Source organism: Pararge aegeria, chromosome 5, assembly GCF_905163445.1.
Source record: "Pararge aegeria chromosome 5, ilParAegt1.1, whole genome shotgun sequence".
NCBI classification, from domain to species: Eukaryota; Metazoa; Arthropoda; class Insecta; order Lepidoptera; family Nymphalidae; genus Pararge; species Pararge aegeria.
The window spans coordinates 13,706,834-13,729,669 of NC_053184.1; the positions used below are offsets into that span (position 1 = coordinate 13,706,834).

The window sequence follows — 22,836 nt, forward strand, 5'->3', positions numbered from 1 at the left end:
CATCAAACAAGAAGTCAGAGTAAAGCAATATTGTGTACATAATATTTTTCACTCCACGAAAGTCCAAGAAAACTTCTTTAAACATTTAAGTTGGTCAGCCTTTTACTGCGAACGAGGGCGGCGTCCGCGTCAGTGTAACTAAAAGTTATGTTGACGTTGATCGCTACTGCCCCTTCATCTTAATATATACTTATGGATCTTATTTTATACTACTTTGCTACTTATAAAAATCTATCATCAATATTTATCCATTACCCACCGGCCCACTGCAGGGCATCCAGTACACTGGCTAAGTGCAGGTAAAAATTCAAAATTCAAAATTTCTTTGTTCATGTAGGCCTATGGCTGGCTTATGAAGCATTCAAACATATATGTTTACATAATTGTAAAGGGATGGTGATAACTTCGTTCGCCAACTTAAACCTAAAGCTACGAGGGTTCCAAACGCGCCTTGGTCTAAGAAGAGCCCACAACAAAGTTAGCCGGGTAAATTTTTTTTTTTTGTTATCACCATCTCACAGTAAATTTATATTAAGCTTTGAAGCTAGAGCAATTCACACCCAAGCTTTTTTATCGTTTAAGTAATCCTTAACGTTATTATAGGATTTTTTTTAAGCTTACGTTTTCTATAAACTTTGAATCAAAAATAATCCAAAAAAACCCAAATCAAATAAAGATAAAATTATTCACCCTGCGATACGTAATATAATTTCCGAACTATTCTCATATCTATCATTGGTTAATAAAAATCGGTCTAGCAGTTTCGTAGTAGTGCGACTACTTATTTTATATGTAAAAGAGAAAGCGTGTATATATTTAGTTTATATAATAATAAAATGTATTACTTGTCATAACCACGATTACACTCGCCTTGTAAAACGAAGACCGCAGTAGCCTATGTAAAATCCATATAATAAAGCTGAGCTAGACAGCTGAGCTTTGAACTCCGTAAATCTCAGTGGAAACCTAATCTTTTCGTGACACGACTACACAAGCAACCGTTTATGTTGTCTTACGTTATAGCGCTTTAGTATACGGCTATCTATAAAGATAGAATTATCTGTCAAGTTTTATTCGTTGATCTACATTAGTAATTAGGTTATAAATGCGAAAGAGTGTATATTTGTTTATTAGTTTTTAATCTATGCTCGGCTTAACCATAGCGAGATATTTTGCACAGTACACATCAACATAGCGAGAGCTCCCTGGGACAGTTCCCGCAGGATTAAAAAAAAAAGAATTGTGTATACAAGCTGTATTTACAACAAAACCGATGTTGAAAAATTTTGCATAGAGGTAGCCCGAATCCTGGAGGCCGACGCGAGTTGGTGAAAAAATAATTAGATTATGATTTTATGTTGCTTGTTAGCAAGAACGAGAACAAACGTTCAATTTTACAGAGTTGAGCCTTGCTCATCCATTCTGTATAATAGCATAAAAAGAGTGATAGAGGGAATCACACAAACAGAATAGAACATGAGATGTAATTTTTCGACGCAATAAGAAGACAAAATAACTTATTTTATAAAAGAAAACCAATATATCACTGGTATAAAGTATATCAACAGTCAACACTGCCTGTTAAATAGATATCTCACAATAATAAGAGGAAGAAGATAATGACATATCTTGTCTAGAATCTTATTAGGTGGAAACCAGTTTCCTCTTAATGGCTGAGTGCCTCATGTACGCGCTGGTAAGATGGGAACTGCAAGGGATTACTACACTAAGCTAAGAATATCTGACAAACCTTCTGCAGAAATATATTGTCAGATCCACAAAAAGGTTGGTTTAAGTTAGGTATGATGCCGGAACACCAGTGAAACCTCAAAGTCTCAAAGATGGGGAATGGGAATGAATGGTTATTATATTGTGCAGGTCAAATAGGTGGCTGACGTCTCCCGAAAAAGTACTCTAAGTCAAAGGCTGTGGGTTTTAGCAAAAACAGCAAAAATGTGTTTATTATTCATAACTTTTTTAATAAACTCATACAATACTCATAATATAAAGATAAACACCAGAAAAACATTCATGTTCATCACATACATTTTTCCTGTTTTGAGAATCGAACCCACAGCCTACACACGACCATACACACATCGATATGTGTGTATTGTCGTAGTAGTAGGTATATTTATTTATCTTTATCAACGAAAACCGAATCGAAAGGATAAGATAAGATACAAGCACGACACCTTGCCTTTTCGATTCGGTAATGAATTTTCCTGCCACTTAAAGTTTACAACACATAGTATTTATTGGTGCGAGCTGAAGCTTCACTTGTATAGTTTTGAAGATTACTCAGTGAAGTTAGGAATTTATATAATGGAATATTGAAGACACATACATTCTTACTTTATGCCTATATGCTATATTATTTAATAATATCTCATTAAATGGATATTAATATGAGTTTCATTAAATATCAATTTGTAACTTCCTAGAACATATTGAACCTGGTTAATTGAAATAAGTAATTAGGGGTGCGATTTCTATAATAGAAATATATTACCTCGAACTTATGTTATTGTCAATTAGATTCTATACTTCTGAAGTAAAACTCAAGACGACTTGACGAAGTTAAGATGTTTAAATTCTTACATTAATGGTACATAGGCCATTCTATTGATGTCATCTGCGTCGAGAAATTTCCAAGACACTGGGTGCCTACTAGTGTTTGCAATTAGCCACGGTTATAGACACTGGGTGCCTATGACCGTGGCTAATTGCAAACACTAGTACATAAACAGTAGTAGTTAGAGCACTTGTGTTCTCCATATTCCTATGCTTCGGAAACGTGGACCCTACGGGAGAGTGAGAAGAAAAAGATATACATTCTGTAGATGTGGTACTGGAGAAGAATGTTAAGAATACCTCGGAATGCATTCCTGACCAATAAGTCCGTTCTTGAAGAACTCGGCATAGTACAGGCTCGTATTCACATTTTATTTGGTTACGTATCAAGAAGAGACAACGACTCCATTGAACTTCTGGTTATCCAAGGAAGAATCGAGGGCACCAGATCACGCGGAAGATCGCCCATGAGATGGGCTGACCAAATAAAGGCTGCAGTGGCTGTCCCCTTACATGAGTGTGCTAGAAAAGCAGCTGCCAGAGAGGAGTGGTTTCGAATAGTCAAGCGTGCCACAACACTTAGTGACGACCACGACCGCTCTGACAAGAGCGAACCGACTGAGAAAAAGTACATATACAGTTTATACTGGAGTGCAGTGCTACTATCAACACTGATATTACTATTATATAGTAATATTATATAGTAATATCAGTGTTAATGGGGTTGTCGCGTTTCTGTAGTGCATCTCTGATGTTTGCTCAAGCTCGAATCAATGATTTCTATGGTATTCAGAGCAAAAGAGCAGCATCAGCGATGAGCAGAATGCGCGACAGCTTCAACATAAATCCATTTAAGCAGCACTGGTTGGGCATGCACGTTTTTTCTCAAGGCTCTGTAAATGGAAAGTTTGCCAAATAGAATACTGACATAGCTTATAGGTCTAATAAAAGTAATGAAATTTCAATTTTTTTTTTTTTATTTACAGACAAGAAATGGATATCTTGTCTGTAAATAAAAATTATTATAATTATTAATGCCTACCGTAAATTTGGTAACCAAAATGATAAAAACGAACTCTTAGCGTGTGATTTGTCCATTTGACAAAACAATAGTTATTGTATGGTTGATTCGACGTAGATAATTATGTGCAATAACGAATAACGAATAAGATTGTTATTTGCATACCTTATATTAGTAGTAGCAGAGTTTTTTGTGATAGAGCTCGTCTTAGGAAGTACTAACGCAATGCTTATTTATGCACCAAAGCAACATTTTTGTAGTGCTGTGTGTTCAGATGGACCTTTTGCTTGGTCCGTCCATTATTACCAGAAAAAAAAAAACTTTTTATTATTACTTTTAGTCACTGGGACACAATTGCATTTAGCAGACTGAGGCCAATGTATCCTAATCTCTCTTTGATACAATAGGTATGTCTCTAGAAGACTTGAAACATTTCACATTTATGTACTTCATAGGTATTTTTATCGCGTCCAATTAAATAAATTTAAGTTTAATTAAAACCCGCATTCTTTTAACATTTTTGTGGCGCCAGTTGAAAATCTTTTGAGTCTACTGACAACTATTTTATCAACGTGCCCATTATTTATTATACTTAAGAAGTTAACGATAAAACATTGGACGATGCTGTTTCAAAAATAAAAAATATTTTCCCTTTGTAACATCTACAAAGCCTTGATTGTAGACTCTCATTGGTAACAGAGAGCACTCATCGATACCTCCAAGAACTCTCTGTTTAATACAAAAGTGAGGCGAACAGTCATTTCAGACCAATATGCTTTTGACAATGTTGATTTCATTTTTAATAATACACTTCAAATATTTACTTAGGTACATATTTTCTTGTATTGTATCGGAATAGATATTTTCACATCCTGAGACCACTAACGATGCAGTTTTTTTTTTTTAAAACCAAACCGATTGTCCGATATTGTCTATCCTACTTAGGGCAGCGTAACTCACAAGTTGGGAGAGTCTTTTAGTCCAGCAGATGTTATATGATTGATGATGATTTAATAATATAAATAATTTATTTATTTATTTTTATTTGGCCATGACCCATCTACACTATTACATAACAGAATAAATAAAAACTAAATTAAATAAAAAAAAACTTATATGTAATATTAATATGCAATATACAAAAAGTTACAAATTAGAATTTCTGCGTCCAGGCAGCCCTACGTTGAGTTTAATATACAGCTTGTAAATCGGAGATATAATGCAAAGGTAAAGTAAATTTTTATTTTTTGAAACCTACCTAGTACCTAATAGATAAGCTTTTTGTGACAGAGCTCGTCCGGGCAAGTGCTACCAAGTACCACCATGCTTATTTCTGTTATTCTTCATTCCGCTAAGCAGCATTGTTGCAACGCTGTGTTTCGGTCTGATTGGCGTGGTAGCCATAGGCTAGCCATGAGGCTTAACACCTACGCTTCTGGTTGATGGCTACAGGGCGGCACGTTACAGGACCTGTTCCTTGCATGCCATGAGTATTGCTCTGTTTTACAACTTACCATCAGGTGGGTCATCTGCTTTGCCGGTTAATTATTACTTAGGTTTAAAGACATGAACTACTTTTGACTAAAGTTTCACTTACTCTCAAAATTACTCACGAAAATTAACATAAAGAAGTGGTAATATATTATCTAGTCTAATAGGGGTCTATTTTGGGTCCTTTGTTATTTTTGATTTACATAAATAGCATAGGTAATTTGGGGCTGGCCGGAGAGGTGTCGTTGTATGCAGACGATACATGCCTATTCTATTTTGGAAATTCAATACATGAAATAATACCAGACGCACAAAGCGACCTACATTCTTTGAATGAATGGTTTCAACTAAATTTGCTAACTATAAATGTTGATAAAACGTCGTATATGCTTTTTACTGCGAAAAATAAAAGAATTCCCACTTTTAATCCGCTCACTATAAATAACCAAGTACTCAAACAATCAGACACGGAAAAGTACCTTAGATTAGTTTTAGACTCCAAATTAACGTAGCGTAGTCATATAGAATATATCCAAGCAAGGATAGCATCACTTACTGGAGCCCTGCGAAGATCTACCGGATGTATACCCAAAAAAAGTCCGTACTATTATTTACAAGTCATTAGTAAGCCCCTTATTAGAATACCTCATAGAAATATGGGGAAGTGCATATGATACAAACCTCAAAATTATTCAAATTTCTCAAAACAAACTCTTGAAAACCTAGTTCCAAGAAAACTAACATACTTTTTCCCTTAGCCAGCTGTATAAATACAAAACATGCATACTAGTTAGAAAAATACTTACCGAAGTTATACATACAAAAATTACGTTTAAAACTAAATCACATCTTAATACACGAAATAGGCGTAAATTAAGATTACCCAAGACTGGAACTAAGTATGGCAGTAAAACTATACAGGTTGAGGGAGCACTACTATACAATAGTCTACCCAAAGAGATTATTTGCGAGAAATCTTTTAAATTATTTAAAAACAAGTTAAAAAAGCATTGTTTAAATTTTTTATAAACGCGCCACCTTTTGTATTTTTGTGTTTTTTTTGTTTCTTTATCACACTAAACTAGATAATATATTACCACTTCTTTATGTTAATTTTTTAATTTCTCATTAAGGGAAACTGTTTCTTTTGAGAATAAATGTCTTTAATTATTACTTAAAAAATAAATAATAAATAGATACACTATGACAATACACAGATCGCCATCTAGCCCCAAAGTAAGTGCAGCTTTTGTTATGGGTACTAATAAGACTGATATTTTACAGATGAACACCGAGACACTGAAAAACATTCACCATCACATAAACAGTTTCCAGATGTGGAATTCGAACCCAATGCCTTGGACGCAGTGAGCAGGCCCACTGCGCCAATCCAAATGTGACTATTACTGTGTAAAAGCTTTTAAATTAGGCCATTCTATAGCGAAAAGTGGAGTTATTGTTTAAAGTTATTTTTAAAATACTTTCAATCATAACAGACAGATTTTAATTTGCTTTTGTCAACATTATCATCACGTAGCCAATTAAAATTATCTTGAAGACCTTCTTCCATAAATTAATCTTATCAGCGGAGAGAGTTAATTTTAAACAGAGGGTTGATGAAAGAACGACTATTTGACTATCTTTATAGTGAGAAGCGTAGAAGTAGGTACGATCAAACAAGAGTTCCTTGCCAGTTGAATTTTACATTATTTCATATGCTCAGGTCCGGTTGAGATCTCAGTTCAGGTGTCTCCAATCTTAACACATTAGTGACCTGCTGGTCATGAGCGTACCCAGCTTCTGGCCTAGGGGGGCTAAGTGAGATTTATTTGAGATTGTAGACATGAAACATGATGCAAATGATTCGGCTTTATAGGCAGTCTTTACTACTTTTTTAGTCTTTACTACATTGGATATTTTTTTAGAGTGCCCTTTAATAGATACAGAAGCAAAAACTGTATTTTCTTTAAATTATGACAGTCTGTCTATCTGTAGCTTGGCTGCCATACATTTTTAAGAGTTCATACAATTTCTGCAAGATGTCCGTGGGGAGGGGAGGGAGGTTTTATGAGTACGTCCATGCTGCTGCTGGACAGATGCCTATTTTCTTATCTCATAGAGAAGAAGAGGCATTTAGTCACCTAGACCCTTAAAGTCACAAAAAAAACACGGGGCCGAAACAACACCAACTCTTGCCAGTAACCTACTGAGAATTTATTAATTAAAATGAAACATGACTCTAGTGCAGTGTTTTTTTATTAATTCGTACTTTAATCGATTACAATTTTATTGTATTGAAATCTTTACACATTAATTCTATTGAATGCTCCTAATACATCGCTTAGAAATTTTATAATATTTGTTATTAAGAATACTACGTTGATTATTTTAAAAATGGAACGTTTTGAGGACAGAGACTCAGGATTAGTTAGAGAGCAAAGATGCCCGAGGAGTACTAAAGCACTCGGTATAGGGGGCCCCACAGTTTGAAACTGTTCGAGAACGTAGCCGAGAGCCATTAAACCGTTCCCGAAGTATGGCAGATATGTCTCTAAAACAGATTGCAGCTCCAACATTTGTTTAGATCGATCATTTTGATACGTGTCCGGAATTTCTGTTGAGCGCAATCTTCAACTCCTGGAATTCACCGATGAACGTAAATATGTTTGCAATGACAAAATTAACATTGGTCTTAAAGTCGCTGCGTTGCTCATTATTAATATGGAATTAATTCTGCAACATGGCCAAATATCATGAAGACATTTGAAATATAATGGCTGTTTACATCGTTTATATAGATTTTTCCCACAAGGTAAGCGATTGATTGTAAGCTTTGGTCATGAGTTACCTGTTTTAATTTCTCTAACTACAATTTTATTTTACCGGCAGCACTGCCTACAATTTTACTGAATAAATCTTCATATTTTGATGCATTATTTGATCATTTTGTAACAGTTTAAGACTGGTTTGAGATTACACATTCAGGATGTCTTGTTTCTTACGCAGCTTGTCCTGAGAAATGGTTACATTTACGTTTATTTAGTAGGGACATGGCCAGGGTGTATGATACCCTGATGCTATTCAATATGTACCATTATTTTGTCACGTGTACACAATTACAGTAATCAATGCTTTAATGTATTATATAACTATCATTTATGTAATATGTTACTATCATATTACTGTATTTTTACTTTACATCAACTTATTGACACTATGACATTGCGTAACATCATGTTATGACAGACAATTTTGTCAATTTGGTTTGAGGAAAGACACATCAAAATTTATCATAAGTTTATATATTTTATACATAAAATTATAAAGAGGAAGTATTTTTGTTTGTTTATTTGTAATCGATAAAGTTTCAAACTATGAACCGATTTTAATAATTATTTCACCATTCGAAAGCTATTTTATCCTGAAGTAGCATAAATGTAATTTCAGTAGTAGTATAACGAAATACAAACGTATGAGTACTTATCTACTATAATATATACCGAATAATTCTGCCTACGGACATCATTGTTTCGAAAGGATAATGGTTTTTGAGCCCATTTCATACAATCACGAACTTTACGATTATTTTTAAAAACTTATGTAGCCGATGTAACAGAAGCTACTAAATTGTTAACAAATAAAAATATCATAGGCCTGTACAGTATGAGAGTCTTCAAGAAGTTGATGCAGGGTAAACTGAAGAGGCGTAGAGACCAAGGGTTACCTATAGTATATAGGCATAGGGATAGGTATAGTATAGTATATAGGTATAGGTAGGCCGGTGGCATAGCTGAGAGGGACTTGAACATTTTGAGAGTTCGGATTTGAAAGGAAACTGATTCTGACCGCTAAAGGTGGAGAAATTTGACCAAGCCGAGGTCCACCCAGGGCTGTAGAGCTTTGATGATGATGATGATTACTCAATTATTGAGAAGTTCTCAATACCAGCAATAATAAAAAATATGTTTAACTCAGTTGCCCGTGTTCTTCGCCCACATTTATTAAGCTTTTTTACAAATCCATTGGAAACCGTTTGTTTCCCTGGGGTAAAAAGTAACCTATGTACTCTCCGTCCTTTCAAGTAACTATATGCCAAAAATCAAGTCAATTGGTAGCTAAGTTAGGGCGTAAAAACAAACGAACATAAAAACAAACACGCTTTCGCATTTATAATATTAGTTTTGGAGTAATGATTAAATCAACTTAAACTGTTATAAAAATAAACTAAACTTTGAAAATAAAGCGAGAAATACCAATCTGCTTCCTTCATGTGCAAGCAAGTAACAATACAATCATATTTTATTTTAACGTAATATGACGGAAGACGATGAAGGCTCTATTTGAAGGAGCTCGTAGCTATTGTTGAATTAAATTAGTCCATTCCACAGATGGGGTACGGGCGAACTGACTACAGCATTTGTTTGTTCATGAAAGGGTACAATTCCTTGTAGGTACCTACTAAACTCAACTGTCCCAATCTACATTTATTTCGGTTGGCTTATAAGAAACCTTACAAAAAGTACAAAGGTAGATTATTATAAAATGAAGACCAATTTAGTAAGATGTTTATAAAATCGCGAGTTCTTCAGCAACTTAATAAAGTAGGTATGATCAGTAGCTTACAATGATCACTTAAAGCATTTTATATGAACTCAAATTTTAATATCAACTTGAGTTTCTGTTCTAACGGCAAAGTTCAGACATCTGTGCCACTCGTACCAATCATACTTTAATAGTGGTTCTTAAACTAGGATTTCTGGTAAGTTTAAGTGGTAAAAAAGAATAAGTAATGATATTACTATCCGAACAAGGTAATTATATTTATTAAATTTTAAGTAATTTCGAGAAAATTCTCTATATCCTACGTAAATATTTATAAATATGATTTAAAATTTTCAAGTTTCTGAGGTAACTTATACTTTTTATAATTACGCCTTTTTTAACTTTCCATGTTTTTTTAATACCTTTGTCTAGTTTTACAACTGAGTTACGAGTCAGTTATCCCCAACTTATTACAGCTGAAATTTTGCATACACATTTAGTTTGGATGATAATGCATAAAAGCTAGGTGAAATCTCTAATAGATTCTTTGGGTTAAATAATTTTAGATTCAACATGGCGGACTCCCAAAGATGGCGGAACTAATATATTTTTTAGTGTCCTATGGTTATGAAATGTTTTTCTAAAATAGTTTTGTTTTTAAATATTTTATTTATATTTTGAATACGTGAAAAAGAGTATATAATTCGTCTGGTAAAGTAAATCTTTTATATTAAGACTCAAATTTTAAATAACGAAGGAAAAAAAACGGTGAAGTATTTCTTATATTCTTAGTCTTCTAGTTATTTATATTATATTCTTAGTTATGAACACTGTATATAGAAATTTTCAGAATACTCAACAGTAGGTAGTTATTATGTTTAGTCAAGTTAAAAGTAAAGTGGTGGTTGACATTGAAGACGTCACTCCGTCGAGTCATTGGCAGCTTGTCAAGATTCTGACCTGCCCTTGTTATATAGAATACTTGGAGCCGTGAAGTTGATATAGATGCGCATCTATCGCTACCTTTATCTTCCTATAGATATATTTTTTTACAAAAACAGCAGCTATAAGAGGTTTGGCATGTCTTGTGCATGCTGAAGTTATGCAAGAAAATATTGTTTTTTTGAATAGATCATCATTATCAGACACGCCATAGTCTTACGGCTAGACACGGGCTTCCCATCCCCCTTCCATCATCCCATCACCCTTGTGGGATAATAAATAAGCAATGATTATAAATGTAAAGAATTTATTCATTTACATTTCTTTATATATTTATGAGGAAATTTATATGATTTATTCGAGGTTCTTTTTTCGTTTTCTTTTCTATCCATATTATCTCTAGATATACAATTAATTTTAATCCTATTAAAATACTCTCCAGATGCTGTGGGTTATAATGTCTGGTACCGATTAAGAAAATCGAAACGCACTAGTTTTCGAAATATCGTAATTAAGTGTATTAATTATATATATTATATTATTATTATTGTATATATTATTACATTGACAGTGACCTAGAAAATGTAAGATTATTATCTATAATTGCCGAAACACCTTGTATATAGATCTTTAGATATCAACTGAACCTAACTCCTCTGAAAACTGATAAAATATAACAAATTTATTTAGGCCTTCTATACGCTCTACTACAAGGCACGTACACCATGCTCTATAAAATGTGAACACTGTAAAATGAGTACGTCTTTATGAGCCTATCCATAAGATAAGATATCCCAAGTGAGTAACTTCGATAAAGGGGGTCAGTGTCGCTGCTTTGGGAACTTGATGTTTACCTTATTTCTTATACAATATATAAATTAGGTTATACGTTAGTTGTAGTGTATTGTTTTTGTAGTCAAAGGTAATGTTTGTCTAGAAATAAGTCTGTATTTTTTTTATTCCACCACAAGCCAGCCCTTGACTGCAATAACACCTGCTGATCAGTGATGACGCAGTCGAAGATGGTAACGGGCTAACCTGTTAGAGGTATGGTAGTTATATTAAACCCATACCCGTAACGGTGTTTATGCGAAATCTCAGTCTTTTTCGGTACAGTGGTAACTAGCCACGGCAAAAAAAAATCCACCAGACCAGAGATGATTCAGAAATTATAATTTGCCCTGCCCGGGATGGAACCTCGGATCTCATACTTGAAACCACAGCGCTGCGCTAGGGTGGTCGTCGAATTGTTGTAGTCAAGTAAATTATTCTTATTTTGTTGCTATAATCCTTATATTTAGGATCGTGATATGACCATAGTTAGCTTTGTCATTTTTTTATCGAGAAATATAGTAAAAATTTAAACATCTGTTTTTTGCTGTAAAACTACATACATTATTAATAGTTTAAGTTCTTTCAACCTCATTCAGCAAAGCTCAATATATTATGGCCGAATCTGAAACGAAATGTGAGAAGGATAGTTTTACTTATCAGACTCCTCCTTATTGAAGGAGAAGTTTCTCAAATCGATTGGTATTTTTTTAGGTTTGTTTACGCTGGGATTAAAAATTCGATTTACTTGATTCTTCTTTAGTTTTTTGCGGGATAGTTGCCATTTGGTCCCATAAAAATTAAAGTAAGTAGTTCGGCGTCGTAATTTTTGTTTTATGAACATTTTTTTTTAGGTGGACGATGTGATCGTGCACTAGAAAGATATATGTTAAGCAACTGAGCAATAAACAACACTTCCTACATTAATTGTTTTTGGAAAAACGGGTTTCAATATCCTTTTCCGGGTTTAAAGTCCGAGGGACTACGTAATCGATAGCAAAGCTTGGGTGTGAATTATTGCTCTAACCAGGTTGCTCTTCTAATAATTTTAAGCCCGACTAAGTTTATTGTGGGCTTCTTCTTAGACCACGACGCGTTCGGAAGTCACGCTTTAGTTTTAAGTTTACGAATGTGGTTATCGCCATCATCTCACTACCGTGTAATTCATATGTACGCATCAAAGGCGCCCCTCGTATGGGCCTACTTGAATAAAGATATTTTTGACTGTGCTATGTTTAAAAAACGTGTAATATGCATGTTGTTAGTGCTCTTAAATCAATAAATAAATTAGGGCTTTAATCAATAAAATAAAGAGCACTGTTTCAAAGTTTCTGCAATTAACTACTATATCCCCAAATGGGTGAAAATGGGGAATGAAAGTCATTTTTTTCATGATATCTTTTAATTTATATCCACGAGGAGGTTATAAATTCGGATATTTTATTTAATGCAGTTGTCCAGACGAGCTCTGTAACAAAAAGCTCTAGGTACTACTACTAGAAGTATGTTAGTTTAGTGCATTGATCAAAATCTTACCAAAAACACCCGATACTACGATACTTCGATTACATTTGACTCTACACGCGGGTCGTGGCCTTGTTTCGAGTGGGGGAATGCCAGGAGTCTTAACTTTCATGTTGACACGTGATCACGTGACAATACGTATTCATTATATGATAAAAAGAATAAAAAGGGGACAAAGTACCCTAAAGGAGGAGAAGGTAGAATAGAGAACATAATTAGATAAGGTTCCAGCCTTTCAGCTACGAGATACGTTATTTATTTTTGTTACATTGAATTCGGTCACATACTCTATGGATACTCGTAAATTTCAATATTCTTAAAATGTTTAGGGTCGAACTCTGAAAGGACCTTTCTGTACACATCGTGATGCGATAAGCACGTAGGGGCGCGATATTTCCAGCTAACACCCTCGAGCGTACAAGAGATAGCGGGCTCTTTATTGAATTCCTGTGCAACGCAACTCTACGCTTACACACTCATGTTTCGTACATGCTTACACTTTGAAATACGTCTTCTAGCGTCTAGTTTCAAACAAGCTACTAAGAGCATTTAGTTCGTTTTAATACAGTGGTTTTTTCATAGTCAGCCTCTTTTATCTTTTCGAGCTACTGTAACCCTAAGCAATATTTAAATCTATTAAAGTTTACTACACGAGTGATAAAAAATTACTACATTAATTCATGCATTAGAAATTCAGAAGTGGCTGATCAAATTAAGTACCTGTTCAACCTCGTCGCGTCGCTGTCACTCGGTATAAGATGCTTCTTACACACTAGAACTATAAATATCATTTTGTTCAAATTTCCTGCCCAAAATAGATAAAATGTCCAAAATATTCTTCTTAATGATGGAGTAAAATATTGTACAAATACATTTATCATTTTTACGGAGTTGCTGGGTACAAGCACATACCCGTACCTGGACATCTCTGAGTGCTTTTTTTCACTAAACTACATCAAGGTGTTCCAACACCTTTGATAGTGATTTTTATTGAAATAAACTTGAAATAAGAGGGATTTCATATTTTAAGCCCATTGCAAATAAAAAATTACACGCGGATAAAATTGCAGGTAACTTTTAGTAAAATGTTGCATATAACTTCGTGACCTTGGTATAGTTTCAGTGGGAGAGTGCTTAGCAGGTACGCCTGCAGTGTTTTGCTTAATGACATAGTTTGCGTTAGAAGCATGTTTCAACCAGACCTAAAGTTGGATGCAGCCACTAATACACTGATATCTACTACGAAATAAGTTGCTTTATTTTAAAAAAAGAATATATATAATACATAATATCATGCTGGTCATGTGCGCATAGGTAGACTTCACGCGCTTTTGAGAACATCATTTAGAACTTTCAGGCATTCAGGTTTTCTAACGATGTTTTTCCTTCACAGTTAAAAATAATGATATTTAATTTATTAAAACGTACATAATTCCAAAAGGGAGGCCGCAGTCATAACCACTAGGCTTTCTCGCTTTCGCTTAGATAAATTTTAAAGAGATTAAACTTATGCCGCACTCAAAATGAGATGAAGATACGAGTTCTAGAACCATTTTTACAGCACACCCGTGGCGTCAAAGAAAAGAATATCTAAATTCAAAGCTTTGAAGAAAATGTTATCACGTATAACCCTCTGACTGATCTGATATCAAAGTCATTTACACCATTATTGGAAGGTCTAAAGTTACGAGCTTTTACGACATGTTCAAAATTCAATAAAGCTCAATCCTAATCTATCATCACTTACACACTCTTCGGCACTTGTTATGTATTAACTTAACAATGACCGATGGGACGAAACCACCAAACATTCTTCAATTTTAACATTATTTTTCCAAAGTACGCATTATTCTCTACTTTAATTTATACAATGAAATATGCTTTCTTGTTTTCTCTAAACTAAACAAGAACTGTTTCTTTCGTTGAGACACATTATCCAATTATTTACTTCACAAAAAAATCTCTAAATTACAAAATATAATTTAGTTATTCTCATAATACCAATCTACAACGTAACAGAGTATTATTGATTGTTTTAAAATGTATGTCTGTTTCGTTTTAGCTATCTTCTAAAATAAGCTTTGTGACAAACAATCTATAGCCAAAATGGCAACGTTAACGTACGAACGTTAAAATTAAAATTTTATTTTAATTTTTTAAGTAGGTACTTCTATCGCCTTAAAGAAAAGTATTTAGTCTTTTATTGATAAAATAAAAAAAACACTTGCTTGGATGGAAGCAGGCGTTACTTTGCGGAAATCCATGATATATTATGAAAATTAATACGCGGAGTATAGCAAATGAGGCTTTGTTTTCATAATAAAACACTTGCTTCACAGTTTTTGAAAATACTTACTATGCCCTAATGGGTGGAAGTTTTTATAAAAGTTTTTCATTTTTCCACGTAGGATTTATTTCTTCTACTGTAGCGTTGACTATATTAACGATTTTGCACGCGTTGGCTTAATTGCTGTAGACATCGCGGGAACATTTTTTCACGGGATATCAAAAAATTGACAAGCGGGACATGCGCCCGCTAGTTTCCACAATTTTTTTATGAAATTATATGAACGAAACGACCTACGCCCTGACGGCGTGAGACGTCATATCCATGTGACTAAGCCCGACATGCACATGAGATGAGATAGGTACGTACATTTCGCCTGTTAATCATTTCGATTGGCATATCGTGTTTGCTGTATAACATCCGCCAGCTCGCTCCGTTTACCTCCATCTCACTTATTACGAAACGAGGGCGCTGGGAGGAAGGTATATAAGGAAACGGTTAATGGACAGATATTGCTAGAACTTAATTAAGATATTGCTATTTACACATGCGCATATGTCTTCTGCAATAAGTTTTGTCTCAAAATATGTTACCTAAACCTACGAAACAGTGTTATAGCCTAGTGCTTCGCTTTCCTTTCGGAAGGACCGAGTTTAATCCGGGGCAAGAAATTCTGGCTTTTTTGTATTTATTTGCGTTTTTAATTTACCTTAGTACACAAATAATTAAAAAGCAAGAAATAACTATTTTATACATTTTTACGTCGGTGCCAAGTAAAACGTAGAAAATTACAGATATTGCTAGAACTTAATTGAGATATTGCTATTTACACATGCGCATGTGTCTTCTGCAACAAGTTTTGTCCCAAAATATGTTACCTAAACCTATGAAACAGTGTTATAGCCTAGTGCTTCCCTTTCCTTTCGGAAGGACCGAGTTTGCTCCGGGGCAAGCAATTCTGGCTTTTTTGGATTTATTTGCGTTTTTAATTTACCTAAGTACACAAACAACTAATTTATACACTTTTATGTCGGTGCCAAGTAAAACGTAGAAAATTACTAGGTACTTTTCTTGCCAGGCAATATAAACTTTTAGTTTATATTTAGCTTGGCAAAATATTTAAGTTGTTTAACAAAGTCGTTTTTTTTTGTCTAAGAAATTATTCACTATACACAGATATTTATTGACTAGTTGTGCAATCATCTAAATTATAATAGACAAATGTCAATTGCTCATCGCCCTGTAAAAGATATTGCTTTTCCCGAGGCTGGGGTCTTAATGGTTGAGGAGTTCTCCCACCATCAGAATTTTTATTGTGTCGAGCATAAATTGCTTAGCAGCCATGTACAATAATCGAAGCGCAACCCATGTTATACCAATTGTGTTGGTCGGCTGGCCATCCGTGATCTTCAGTTCCGCTTGACCATGGTGCTTTACGAGAGAAGATGCACGAGTTCCTGATTCGTAGGTGTGGCTATAATATTTGAAAAATTCCCTCGATTTCTCCAGGATCCCGCCAATAAATCTTCACCAAATTAAAATGAGATAATCTCTCAGATCATCAGAGGTTTCAGCCTCTGTAATGTAACAAATAAATATACAAGAAAAACATACAGTCGAATTGAGAACCTCCTCCTTTTTTTAAGTCGGTTGAAAATATCGCTTGCTTTTACCCACCACACTGCTCCAATGATGGTTAGCAGACTTTAATTATAATTAACTAGCGAACATAGCCCGCTTCGCCGAGCTAGATTTTGCTTCTTTTTATTTAAACAATAAACTTACATTTTAAGTCTCATAATATATTAAATCATTTATTTCTCTCATTATTCATTCTCTTCTATTCTCTTCTCGAGCGGGTGAAGATCATTATCTACACCCATGTACACCCAACAATAGAATATCATCATAGTAATTAAAAGCTGTATTTGACAGTTTGACAGTTCAAAAATAGGAGTGCTCCGATCGTCACCAAACTTTACAGGATTACTCGCCAGGTCAATCCGGAGATTCCCTGAAAGTTTCATTGAAATCGGACCAGCCGTTTCGGAGTTCCGTATACGGAACATACCCACACACTTTCTCTTTTATAAATATAGATTTTCACGTTTAGTGATAATTAGGTGGTTACTGGAACCGAGGCAAAAAATAAATAATTAACAATATACAATATCAAATTAAAATGCAATATAAATATAAATTTAAAATTAAAAAATAAATTAAAAAAGACAAAATAAGAAATTACAATGAATAATGATAATTATTAAATAATAATATTAAAAAAGGGTTAGTAGGTGCAAGCGCCAGAAAAATTGGTCTCCATCGTTTTGCAATATTCCATATTTAAAAAAAAGGCTCAGTAGGTGCAAGCCCGAGTAAAATGTGTCTCGACCTCCGTGCCCGGGTATGAAAGATATAAAATTATGTCCGGGGTCCATATGTAGTTTTATCTTTGCATTATGCATAAATTAAAATGATTTGCATGATAAGCGGGCAGAAATTGTCGTTGAAGCTTATGATCTGCATATTTGCAAAACTTAGATGAAGGCTTTGGTAAAGTAATTGGATTAATTATTGATTAATGTGTGAGTGTGTGTAGCGTACTTGGGACAGTTTCAATCAGCCGATTGCGCTGGTAACCCAAGTTACTGACTGGTAAAGTGACTTTGAACTATAAAATTTATCTTCTTTTTCTAGAAGAGCTTGTTTAAGAAATCCCAGTTATAAACCGTTAATTAAGGCTGATATCTTAAGAGCGTAATTAAACTTTGCTAAGACTAACACGACAATTTTCCTGGTTTTTTATGTGGTAAACAATAATAGTGTAGTAAACAGTAAAAGTGTATCCATTCATTTATTGCTTCATGCTGACTAAAATTCAAACAACACATACTATTAATAATTATATGAAGTTCTTCATAGCGAATAAAGTATATGTCTTTACCACTATACTTCGGACAAATATATTATTTATACGCTGTACACGATATGTGTAGTAATTTTTTTCGACAGAAGAAAAATTTCGACAGAAAAAAAAAACAGTAAGTTTATCTTCTATTTATTAAAAAATATGGATAGAATAAAAATAGTTTTAAGTAACAATTATTTTAATTGTATAATTTAAATAAATAGACGTCACGTTGTATTTTATTTTAGTACTGAAATTGAATCCCGCCATTTCACACTTTTGTAATATAATTAAAACAAAACAAAGTGATGTGTCGGATATAAATGTGTCCCTATGTTAAGTCTGTGTAAAGACAAAGTCCTTATATACATCTACAAACACGTTGGGGCAATGTTGTGGGACTAAGCTCAACATCCCTGTTTCCTTCATAAAAAGGTCTGTGTCCAACCGTCGGAAACTAAATAGTCTTATGATGATATTCAAACGAGAAAGCTTAATTTTTTTGTGTCCCTTTTTTTAAGTTTATTCCGTTGTAAAAAATGTGTAAAAACACATTTAATACAGCGAGGTTACTATACATTTGATGATTTTTTAAATATAAAGGTAGATTGGAAGCAGCCAGCTTCGCTCTCATCTCCCGCAAGATAGAAAAATGATTGTAAATGTTGATGTTGGAAAAGAGCAAGTACTGAGTTTCTTGCCGGCTCTTCTCGGTAGAATCAGCTTTCCGAACCGGTGGTACAGTCACCACAAACATACATACTTGGCGTTTCAAAAGTAGGCCTACTTGAAATAAATGAATTTTGAATTTTGCATTTTTTGAGCAGTGGTGAGTACTGTGATCTTATAAGTTGGAGGTCCCGGGTTCAATCCCCGGCAGGGACAAATTCTCTGGTCTGTTCTAGTGAGAGGCCGTGGCCGTTGCTAGTTACCACACTACTGAAAAAGCCGTGACACCGAGCGCATTAGCGTTTCGGTACGATTCCGCGTAGAAACCGACTCAGGGTAGGTATTATATATAACTAACATATTCCTAACAGGTTAGCCCGCTACCGTCTTAGATTGTATCATTACATTACATAAGATAAATTTGATAAAGAACCAAAATTTCTTGAAACCAAAAATGCTATATTCAAATAAAATTATGATCTATATTTCGGACGTGTTTGAGGCTTACAATGAATTATTCTTTATAGACAGATTTATCCATTATACTTAATAAAAATTGGATCATACGTCCCAGGGACGAAGTAATCCTTTTTGCGATTATTGTGAGATATGGCGACTGGCAAATTCTTCGGAGTCAGGGTAAGCGGACAGAACGAAAACGTAATCAACAATGTGTCAATTATATTAAGAGGATTTCATTTTATTATATTTGTTTGTTCTATTATCCTCCGCTACAATCTGCCTGCTACAATCCGTGACAGTCGTCTGAAGGACTACTACCTCTCTTTGAGTGATGGAATTTGAAGTAGATTTATTGTATTTCTTTCTTTTAAATTATGAATTAAAATCTACTTATATATATTGAGTTTGTTATATCTTTTTATATATTATTTATATTTATATATTACGTATATTTATTTAAATTATCTATGTATTTGTATCTTTACATCTTGGTATTTATGTATATCTATCAACACTCTTGGCACAATCCCGTTCTCTTGCTGTGAGTCCTATCTACAAAGGCTGCCTTTAAGATATTGCTTGCAGCAATAAGGCCGCCTTTGCATGTCTACATTGTGTAGGTACTGTATACTCCTTGCTGTTTCTTTTCCTGTATGTTATACGTGCAATAAAGTGTTTCTTTTTCTTCTCCGTTATATTCCGTTAGAAGAGGAGAGGTAACTGAGAACGGGCAGCAGTGTCCTCTGTGCTACTACTACTACTGCGATCACCAACCCCCGCGTGCGCCAGTCTGCCCCGCGTGGCGATTATGAGCTTAACGTCCCGTTGGGTTAGGTTACTCTAGGAGTGGACTGTTATTTTAATCGGTAAGATTCCGACATAACCACTGCATCTCCCCATGGTGTCATCCATGAGGATTTCCCCACGAGAAAAAAAAAGTAGTGGACTGTTATAGGCTTTGAATGACTCTATTATTGTATGAGACAATGTGTTTTCACATATTTGTCTAGTTAGGTATTTTGAAAAAGCCATTTGAGTGATAGTTACTAAAATAGGGTTTCTAAAGCAAACTGTATTATTTTAACTTTTTCATTAGTTTGTTACTTTCACCTTTTTTTGGTATCTACGTATTCTTGTATGTTTAATTAGATACCAATTATACATTGATGAATGTGGCAGAATTAATAATAAAGCTTGAAATACATTTAATTAATCCGTTGAAAATTTCCGTTAGGTGGGTAGATATATTGATTTAATATTTAATTTGTATATAAATACAACTTTTATTTTATTGGTACTGGTAAGATGCACCAAACAAAGTGAGTGATATGAGTTAGGGCATGTTTTACCACAATCTGATAAGTTTTGTCACTTTATTACTTTGCAGTGATTAGTAAAAAAAAACTAAATTTTTTCGAAGAAGTGGGTGCTTAAAAGGTTACATTAAGGTAACTGAATTTGGAATACAGGGCTGAGAACGTTGTGCCTTCGATCGCGGAGTAGATTTTATATTTTTTCCCAATTTGGTTAGATAAATGACATTATGCGGAAAGTTTTCTGTTATATATTATAGGAAAGTGGATATTTTTGCTTCTTAGTGATCAGTAGGTATGTGAGTATATACTTCAAATTCAAAGCATAATTTCCTTTAGTCAAATAGATCTATAGAAGGCAAGTTGATGTGTACAATTATCACAAATCACATGAAGTGAACTCGAAAACCTACATTCTTAAACTTAAAGTTACAACCACTAGTGTCAAAAAACTAAACCGGGTATTATTTTTATTATAACTGTAACAAATTGCCAATCAAAGTTATTTAAGAGCATCATAGTTGAAGCAATAATTTTTACCCAAGCTTTTTAATTTAACTTTTAATTATCATTATGTAGAATAATGTATATACCTATTACAGACCTTAAGGAGAATATGCCAGTAATTAAACCACAGAAAGTGATTGCAGTAAGTCGCAAAAACGTTAAACCTAAAGCTTATCCTTGTAAGATATCCCATATTTGGTTTAGCCTTAAAGGAGAATTTTCGTTTGATCTCGAAGTTTTGCGGCGAATGTGGTTTTTACTTGAAAAATGTGACTAAAAGATATTTTTTCAACCTTTTCACTTCAAAGGGGTTACCCTAGATTTTACATAAGCAAGATATGAATACTCTACATTAGGTACAATATAAAACGCATGTTTTGAAGGGAATAGTTGTGTAAAGGGTTTCGAGTGGCATTTATAAATCAGCGAAAATTTACTTAAAATATTTAAAACTCACTGAGTTAAAAATTCAAAGCTGTGCTTATGGGTTTGCTATAAAAAAAAACATTTCTAAAGTTGAATGCAATAAAAGCGGTACGGTCTTTCGACGCGTGTATTTGTACTAAATGCTCACTACACAAGGTACCATCTTGAATTTATGTCCCTTGGACATTTTGAATTTTTGAAACTTTTAGATGAAAAACCATACAATAAATGATTTGAACGCCTGTATTGAGAGTCGGTATTAGGACAAAAATAATGTGGCTTTAAAGAAAAAAATCCACTGTATAAAAAGTAAATGGAAGTGAATCTTCACACGACACGTAGGAAAGTATTCATAGTAAATTTCCTTTACAGCCAACTTTCTATTTATTATGAAAACAACTATAGCTTGTAACCTACTCTAATAACCTCTCTATAATTTATGAAAATAGGCACCTATATTTATTTATCATTTGGGCTATTATTACTAACGTTACTCTATGCAAATAAAATTGCAAGTCTATAGGTATAGGTCTATGTTGACAGAATATAACAAATGTGACACAATACGATATCAAATTTTCGTTTCGTCAATTTAAATAATATCATTGATTGAGTGCCCATCCAAAGCAAACAAAACTTTTCCTTCTCACTGAAAAGTGAGACATTCCATTAATTTCTATTAACGTTTTATTAAAAAAATGGATAGGAAACTTGATATTCTTGAAAATAAAAATGAACGCGCGAACGGACGCGACGTTTGACGAGGGTTCTCTTATTGCAAACAATTTGAATACACTGCCTTCACTAGTTGTTTAATAATAAAGATAAAATTTTATAGATCTACAGTGTAAAAAAAAGCAATCTTCTATTTAATTTAATACTCTCATCTCTTATCAGTATCTTTACACTCCTACAGCGAAAAACACATAATTTTAAACATGGCAATAAACATTTACATAAAACCCTAAAAATAAGTGCTATTGTTTATATTGTAATTATTTAAAAACAAGTGTTCCTTCGCGAAGTATATAATTAACAACAACAACAATAAGCGACAACAAGGAAAACCTCTGTGGTTTGTTTATGTTTATTTAATTGTTATATACAACACCGCACAAATCGTACTGTTCCAATTCTCCGACTGTTGCGGATTATTTTTTATTATATATCTGTAAAGTTATGTTAGAAAAGAGATGGACTTACCAAAAAGCCAGGGTGATGAAACTTCTCAGAAAAATACAGCCCATCGCGTACGTATAGCGGCGTTTTCGCGATTTCTAGTTGAAACTTGAGGCGAACGCGATTGTAAAAGTCGGTTGTATTACCGGCTAGCAGAGAC

The 22,836-nt window shown here is 33.9% G+C and overlaps 1 protein-coding gene across 1 annotated transcript in view; it reads right to left on the reverse strand.

Annotated features, from left to right (window-relative positions):
* LOC120623812 (gamma-aminobutyric acid receptor alpha-like) overlaps window positions 1–22,836 on the reverse strand; it is a 37,438-nt gene extending 14,602 nt beyond the window's left edge. The window contains exon 1 of the mRNA XM_039890069.1: window positions 22,701–22,836. Coding sequence (XP_039746003.1) covers window positions 22,701–22,744 — 44 coding nt within the window. The 5' untranslated portion in view covers window positions 22,745–22,836. The remainder of the gene's footprint in view (window positions 1–22,700) is intronic.